The sequence below is a fragment of the Myotis brandtii genome, unplaced genomic scaffold, assembly GCF_000412655.1.
Source record: "Myotis brandtii unplaced genomic scaffold, ASM41265v1 scaffold120, whole genome shotgun sequence".
NCBI classification, from domain to species: domain Eukaryota; kingdom Metazoa; phylum Chordata; class Mammalia; order Chiroptera; family Vespertilionidae; genus Myotis; species Myotis brandtii.
The window spans coordinates 4,369,175-4,378,122 of NW_005354174.1; the positions used below are offsets into that span (position 1 = coordinate 4,369,175).

The 8,948-nt window shown below is 36.4% G+C and overlaps 1 protein-coding gene across 9 annotated transcripts in view; it reads left to right on the plus strand.

The window, feature by feature from the left end:
- TANC2 (tetratricopeptide repeat, ankyrin repeat and coiled-coil containing 2) overlaps window positions 1-8,948 on the plus strand; it is a 215,324-nt gene that overhangs the window by 149,530 nt on the left and 56,846 nt on the right. For all 9 annotated transcript variants that reach the window (XM_005858613.2, XM_014532046.1, XM_005858615.2 and 6 more), the window contains 2 exons: window positions 1,045-1,276; window positions 5,583-5,749. In XM_005858613.2, the coding sequence (XP_005858675.2) occupies window positions 1,045-1,276; window positions 5,583-5,749 (399 nt within the window). The remainder of the gene's footprint in view (window positions 1-1,044; window positions 1,277-5,582; window positions 5,750-8,948) is intronic.

Consider the following 8,948-nt stretch of genomic DNA (forward strand, 5'->3'; position numbering starts at 1 on the left):
CGACCTGGAATCAAACCATGACCTCCTGGTTCATGGGCCGACATTCAACCACTGAGCACCAGCCAGGCCTGTTATCTAATTTTGATTTTCTTGTCTAGAGGTGCTCAGAAAATATGTAATGATAATTCTTAAAACTGAATTATTTTATTTTTATAAGGCTGTTTATACCATAACTATAATTTAAAATGTGATGACATAAACAAATGTGTTTGGTGAGACTGACATATGGTTTTTCTCTGAATATCTTATTCCTAATACTTTGTTATAAAATCAGACTCCTATACTGCTCTATGCTGAATAAATATTAGAGAGATTAATGTAAATATTTATTGTCAGGCTTGCTTCCTATTTCTTATAATCCAGAGGGAAAACTCATTTGTATTTATAAATGTTAATTGATATATAATTATGATATATGTATACAGCAGCGGTTCTCAACCTGTGGGTCGCGACCCCTTTGGCAGTCAAACGACCCTTTCACAGGGTTCGCCTAAGACCATCCTGCATATGAGATATTTACATTACGATAACAGTAGCAACATTACAGTTATGAAGTAGCAACGAAAATAATTTTATGGTTGGGTCACAACATGAGGAACTGTATTTAAAGGGCCAGAAGGTTGAGAACCACTGCTCTACAGTAAAAGTATGTTATCAAATTTCTTATCTTAGATAAATCAAGCAGTTTCTTAGTAGCTTTGTGGTTTTTTTATTGTTGGTTTTTGTTTCGTTTTTGCTTTTGCTTTTTTAATATATTTTTATTGATTTCAGAGAGAAAGGTAGAGGGAGAGAGGGATAAAAACATCAATGATGAGAGAGAATCATTGATCGGCTGCCTCCTGCACGCCCCACACTGGGGATCGACCTGGTTCATAGCTCGATGCTCAACCATTGAGCCACGCTAGCCAGGCTGAGTTAGCAGCTTTTATTTTTATGAAAAAGTTGAGGGATAGGGAAACAAAAAACCATGTTAGGGAAGATAATAATCGTGGCTGTTGCTCTTGCTTCTGTAAACCTGTCTGCATTCTCATCTTTCTTTTGTAGGTAGTTGCCTATCATTATTGCCAAGCAGATAATGCCTACACCTGCCTGGTGCCAGAATTTGTCCACAATGTTGCTGCCCTGCTCTGCCGCTCCCCTCAGCTGGCGGCCTATCGGGAGCAGCTTCTTCGGGAGCCTCACCTACAGAGCATGCTGAGCCTTCGGTCCTGTGTTCAGGACCCCATGGCCTCTTTCCGGAGGGGTGTCCTGGAGCCCCTGGAGAATCTCCACAAAGGTACAGATGAGATGCAAAGAAGATGAAAGGTGGAGGCTTTGGAGCCCAAGTTTACCTGCAGCATGTTACAGAAATGATTTTTTTTATCACATTGCCAAAATTAAATGTTCCATAGCTGATGTCCCACAGAATACAGTTAACAGATAAAAGATTTTACTTGAAAAATAAAAATTCCTATAGGAAGTGCCACTTCCTCCTTTCTTTATAAATATTCTCATTATCATTTCCAAATATAATGCATCTTTCTTGTGGTAAAGATAGTAGAACTTCCAGTCCTTTCTGTGAAGTTCAAATAAATCAGTAAAATCATGGCTCCAACTCAGTGTTGTGGAGTTTCCACTATTAGAAACCTCCAATCTTTATGCTTGATGCTTTTTATTACTCTACAGTTCAGGTAAAAGGAAATGGCATCCATGGTTGCACAACTCTATATACTAAAAATAACTTAATTGACCACTAAAAGGCATAAAGATATTTTTTTAAGTCAGGGAAGGGGTGAAATGGAATCCTCCCTCTCATGCCTCTGCCTTCCTCCTCTTTTCCTCGGCATTTCTAGTGTTGACTATGGCGTAAGTGCAACGTCTCCTCCTTTACCCATCTCTGCCCTATCCCCACCCCATCCCCTTAACAATGTTTTGTCAATTCTGGAAGCCAAAGAAAAAGAAATTTCTGTTCTCCTGGCTACCATCTTCAGCTATTTCAGCCTTTGTGCTATTTACTCAACTATCAAAATTTCTCTTCTCCACTCTGATGATCTCTGAATACCTCTATACCTATTAGCTTTACCAGACCTTAGGCTTGTTTAAATCTTGAAATTTCTCCACAAATATATTTAATTATTTTTTGTACATTGAAGTTTCTCAGCCACCAATATGAAGTGAAAGATCATACTAATATGTTATCACAACTAAAAGGAAGGTAATTCACATGTAATATGCAGATTGTCTGAACAAAAATGTTGTCTAATATGAGCCGCCTTTTCACTTTTGATAAGTTCTGTACAATATACAACAATGAAATATCATGCACTGGGATTCACTTCTGACTTTGGTACTTGCTACCATCTCATCTCATGCTGTTTCTATAATTCTTATTTCTCTCAGGTACCTAAGTAGAGTCTTACAATGGGACTAGTAAGGAAGAAAGTTCAAGTATTTGTTAAGTATACATGTGAGGGCAGTGAGGAATCCCTGGCGAATATATATATATATTTTCAAGTGATTAAAAACAAGGATTAAAGGGTTTAGCAAACCTTTCCAAAGACTTGTCAGCTAAAAAAAAAACAACAAAAAACAAAGACTTGTCAGCTAGAACAGTGGTTCCTAAGAACCAGTCCATTTGAGGTTTTCATTAGTCCATAGCAAAATAAGAAAATAGAAACAGCCTACTTGAAACCTGTATGGTTTTGTGGACTAATGTCACCCCCATAGATTCCATTTTTTTTTAAAAAAAAAAAGGAAAGAGTCCGGCTGGGGATGGCTTAGTGGTTGAGCATCAACCTATGAAGCAGGAGGTCACGGTTCGATTCCCGGTCAGGGCACATGCCCGGGTTGTGGGCTCAATCCCCAGTAGGGAGCATGCAGGAGGCAGCTGATCAATGATTTTCTCTTATCATTGATATTTATTTTTTTTATATATTTTTATTGACTTCAGAGAGGAAGGGAGAGAGAGAGAGAAACATCAATGATGAGAGAGTATCACTGATTGGCTGCCTCCTGCACGTCCCCCACTGGAGATTGGGCCTGCAACCCAGGCATGTCCCCTTGACCAGAATCGAACCTGGGACCCTTCAGTCCACAGGCTGACGCTCTATCCACTGAGCCAAACCAGCTAGGGCTTATCATTGATATTTTTATCTCTCTCTCTCTCCCTCTCCCTTCCTCTTTAAAATCAATAAAAATATATTTTAAAAAAAGAAAAGAAACACCTATAAATATAGATGTAGTTTTGCATATGCATATATGTAAAGTTTAGATAGATTATGTCTCTTTTACTTCTTCAATGTTAAAATATTGTTTTATTCTATGAAATAATGGTGATAGTGGATAGTAGTTGTACTTTAAATGTTCTTACATTTAAATATGTAAGTAGTAATTTTTAAATTTTTCATTTGTCTGTAAAATCTTTTAAAAGCTACTGAGTTAGAATATGTTTTTAATAACCTACAAAGGTTTGAAAATGAACATGTAGGAACTTTCTTATAAAGCTAGTTGCATTTGAAAGACACAGTTTAAAGATCCTCAAAGTTTTACCTTTTAAGTTGATAATTGAAAAACTTCATCATTTAGCAAAGAAAAGAAATTTAGGAATAGTTCTCAGTGTTTTGCAATATTAGTATCATTTGGAAATTCTTTGCCTTTGTTTATCTGAATCCTAAATAATATAATTTTAGATAAACATGCCATCCTTATTTCTTAACAGGGGAAATATTTTGACACCTAATAGCACCTGTATTCATAGGTGACTTCTAAGTAACTCCTTCAAAAGAAGAGAATCTCAAAGAAAAAAAAAGTCAAGATTTAGAATAATATAATTATCTTAAGTAAGGCACTTATTTCTTTTTTTTAAGAAATGATATATTTTTTACTCATGGGATGAATAAAATTTAATTTTATTAGGCACTGAATTGTTTTGTTCATTAAAACATCTACATCATAATTTAACGCAAGTTCTTGATCTTTATGCTCGAGAATGTGTTTGAAATGTTTTTCCCAAAGAAAATCTCAACAAGTGCATTATCATCAGACCTTTTTCTCCACTTGAAAATCATGGCTTTCTTGTGAAGGCGCCTGGTGAAGTTAAAGGAAGTGTAATTGAAGCAGTGGAGACAGTGGTGTTGCTGGTAAATTTTTAACAACCAGCTGCAGGAGGAGAGCTTGTAACAATTGCCAGTTTCCATTGTGTAAATAAATATTCCCACCTTGCCTATTTTAGGGTGCCAGTTCTTGAAAATATTACAGTGTATTCTCCTGAAGCAGTCAGGATGGCTCCAGTGCACCACTGGGTGGGGTCAGGTGATGGTGCTCAGTAACAAGGGATAGGTCTATTATATCTGTCCAGCAGAATGCAACTAGAAAATTCCTCTATGGAAATTAAAGACACAATTACACTTAAGAGAGCCAATGTCCTCAAAGTCAAGAACATAAAAGCCCCCAGTTTTGCAGGTAAATCCCAATTAGTGCCAAGCAACTCCACTCTTCCTTAATGCTTTGGACTCCCCAAAGGAATAATGTGCTTTCTTAGTACTACATCATATAAAATGCTGTCTCATTAATATTCATTGTTAATGGTAAGAACTAGGATCCTAGTTCATTTCTCGTCCTAAAATGTCACCACATAAAAGTAATAGTAAAAACTTTTCATAATTTGAAAACTGACTTTTAGTACTTAGGATATTGAAATTAAATTCCTTTATATAAAGCTTGTACTTTAGGGGGGAAATATAAAGTCTTATTAATCATGCAGAAAAATGTACATCTTTTCAAATGTGAAACTAAAATATGTAGACTTTCATTTGGTCTTGACTCTTTTAAAGGCTAACATTTGTACTAAAATGTTGATTCAACTTGGGAATTTTTTAATTGTTCAATGTAGTAAATCAATAAGCATTTAATGAGAGTAGAAGCCTGAAATTTTACCAAGCCTTCTTATACAGCCTAGCCCTAAGGATAAACTGATTTTGTCAATTTAAGATAGAATAGAGTTCAGAAGGGAACTGAACACAAGCATGGCATACTTCATGTGACTTATCCCCTGGGAAGATCACGGAAGGGTCTAATCCCACTGAAGCTATTTTAGGGATAGTCTAGGAGGCTGCTAGTTCTGTAAGAGTTTGTGATCCAACCTGCCTAGTTAAAATCTGTCTATTGGTTGGGATTCCTTTTCTCTGTTCCCCCATCCCTTCCTTCTCACTACACATGCACATGTAGTCCTTTATACTGCTTTGGACTTCAAATTAAACCTCCTTTTTTTTAATTCCCAAAGGAACATGAATTACCATGTGCAGATTGTCATAAATATAATGCTCAGCCTGTCTCACATCTGATAACATGGGGGAAATGATGATGATGATACATATATTTAATGTATATGTGACAAAAGCTTTTATACCTGATGAAAACAAAATGAATTCACTACATGAATTATTCTGTCTTTATAGTAAATTATGTACTCTGAGCACTCAGTAAACAAAGGAAAAACCTTTTTTTAGTATTTTTTGCCCCAACCAGATATCTAATCAAAGACCCATAAAGAACTCACTTATCCACTTGGTAATTATTAAGTAATTTGTTTCTTTCTACCTCAGAGAGAAAAATTCCAGATGAAGATTTCATCATCTTAATTGATGGATTAAATGAAGCAGAATTTCACAAACCGGATTATGGGGATACAATTGTATCATTTCTGAGTAAAATGATTGGAAAATTTCCTTCCTGGCTCAAACTAATTGTAACAGTTAGGACCAGTTTACAGGTATGTGTTTGCTTTGGAACATAAATTATTTCCCTTAGAGAGTGCTTAAACTGAAAAAGTTTTAGGTCCTTTTCCTTTAGTGATGAGGTTTACTAAACCTCTACCATGTCCTAGAGCCCTAGCAAGGATAATTCCCTAAGAGCCTATTCTGAGAGTAAGACATACGATTTAGAGAGCACATTCTCTGTATATGACTCTCTTAGCTCCGATTCTCATTCCTATTGCTCTGGGTAAGTTTTGATAAAGTGTCCTTCAAAATAGCATGAAAAGAAAGTGTCCATTTTTCTAGACATTGTCCTGAGGACAAACAGCAATGCAAATAGAGTTCCTAACTCTAATTTACTGCTTGACTTTTGTTTTATATTTTTTATCATTTAATGCCATGCTAAAGTTGGTACAATCTAGAGTCAGATTTTCTAGTTCCTCCCTCTGCTTCTACTTGAACAAATTTTCTATAGCATGATGGTGGGCTTCTATGGGCCTTCCTCTAAGAACTATTGGCAATATTAAGGTTTGAGGTTAAATTTACTACAACTACGAGATAAGGTTTATTTTTAATTACCTTCCCTGCTCATTCACTGATCACTTAATGGCCCGGACGAAGGACTAGGAATGTGGAACTGAGCCTGTAAAAACATATGGTCGAAGGATAAATGACCCCACCTTCTCTGCCATTCTCATTGTAGCTGAGTTGGTATCTCTCATTCTTTACTTATTTACACTTGTTTGCAACAGGATTTCTCAACATTTTTCCCCTAACAAGCTGTCTTTTTTATAAACATTAAAATATTTTTTTAATATATTTTATTGATTTTTTACAGAGAGGAAGAGAGAGGGATAGAGAGTTAGAAACATCCATGAGAGAGAAATATCGATCAGCTGCCTCCTGCACACCCCCTACTGGGGATGTGCCCGCAACCAAGGTACATGCCCTTGACCCGGAATCGAACCTGGGACCCTTCAGTCTGCAGGCCGATGCGCTATCCACTGAGCCAAACCGGTTAGAGCAAACATTAAAATATTTTGATGAACAGTAAAATCTTATATATTATACACCTATCGCAGATCCTCGAATAACATTTTGTTCAGTGTTGTTTCACTATAACACTGATGAGATGCCATATGAACTTAACTCTTTTTTGTATCAATTAGCATGTGATAAAATTGGTTTCGTTATATGTTGTTTCACGTAAAGCTATAGAACCTATTGATGAAGTTAAGTGAGGATTTACTGTATTTTGATGCAACCCCCTCATAACAATTGCTAATGTACAGAAAGTGGTCTTGCTTCCCTCCTTTCTCCCCTCCCAGGCACTTAGTATCATCCCTGTATATTAACCAATTAGCTTTACTGCCCTCTTTCAAAAAGTATACTTCTAATCCTGGCTACCACCTTGTAGATGTTTGTTATTAATCTCAAAGTAATTTGAATTAAAGGCTGTGAATGAATCAACATAAATGCTCTTTACAAATAAAAATTATATAATCTACCATTATCGGTCAGTAGCTTCATTGTTAAAGATGAAGAATGAATAAAAGAAACTTCTAGGAACACTCATCTCTGATTAATTTTATTAAATCTATGCTTAGGAAATGTTATCCTCATTTATATTTTTATATAATGCCATGTGTAATCTCAAAAGACTTTTTAAGTATAACTTTCATCTTTCAGCTATGCCAAAGAACAGGAAAAGTATTATGCATATTAATCTACAAAGTCCAAATTTCAGTGTCGTTATAGACTTCCCAGATACTTCATTCACTTCAACCAAGAATTTTAAAAAATTATTTTCATTCAACTCTGAGAGTGAAATAATTTATAGGTGTTAAACAATGAACCCTTGTATTGATCATTCATTATTTCTACATTTCTTAAGTTTTTCAGGTGTGTCAGGCATTTGCTAAGAGCTAAGGATACAACAATGAACAAGACAGACAATTTCCCTGCCCTCATAAAGCATATGTTCTATTGAGGAACACAAACAATAAACAAGTAAAAAATTATATATACATATATTAAAACTATAGGTAGTATTAGTGCTACAAAGACAAAATAGGATAAAGGGATAAATGGGGGTGATCGTTATTTTAGATAGGACAGATAGGAAAGGCCTCTTCAAGGAGCCTTGTAGAGTGATGAGATCTGATTTACCTTTTTAAAAGATTTCTTTGGCTGCTGGCTGTGTAGATAATAGAATGTAGGGGATTAAGAATGGAAGCAGAAATACGGGTGAAAGATGATGGTGGCTTAGATTAAAGTGATGATGATGGAGACCCTGTAAAGTCATATTTGGACAACATTTTGAAGAATCAAAAGGATTTTATGGGTTAAATGTGGATGTGAGCAAGAGAGAAGATTCGGGCGTGAATCATGGGGTTTTGGTGAGCAACTGGGTAAATGCTGGAAAGGAGAAAGATCATAGATACCTCCTACAGTTTGGTTGTAGGGTTTGTGATAATACCATTTATTGACATGGGAAGGTTTTGTGGAGGGGGCAAAATTCAGCAGTTCTGATTTAGTCACATTAGGTTTGTGTATGAAACATCTAAGTGTAAATGTTTAGTAGACAGAAATAAAAGAGGAGAGCTCAAGGGAGATGACTAAACTGGAAATACTACAAAGTTAGGCATTATCTGCATAGAGATGATAATTTAGAACTATGGAACCAAATTAACTGTCTTAGGGAGTGAGTGGCTGGATAAAAGAATGGAGACCTGAGCCCAGGAGGACTGAGAAATGAAGAAGGAACCAGCAAAAAGTCCTGGGTAGGAGTTGCCAGTGTGCTAAGAAGAAAGTTAAGGGAACATGCTATAGGGTAGCAAGCTGCAGAAGTGACTCAAGGAGAAAGGTGTGATCCCCTGTGTCAAATACTGCTGCCGAGAGATTGAGGAAGATGAAAACTGCAGCTTGATTATTGGATTTGGCAAGGTGACGATTACTGATAACCTTAACCATTTCAGTCAGGTGATGGTGTGGAAACCTTATTGCAACAAATGGAGGAGAGAATGGAAAAGGAAGAATTAGATACCGTACATAGAGAAAACTTTTATGTGAAATTTTACTAAAAATGCGAACTGAGCCCTAACCGGTTTGGCTCAGTGGATAGAGCGTCGGCCTGCGGACTGAAGGGTCCCAGGTTTGATTCCGGTCAAGGGCATGTACCTTGGTTGTGGGCACATCCCCAGTTGGGGGGAGGGC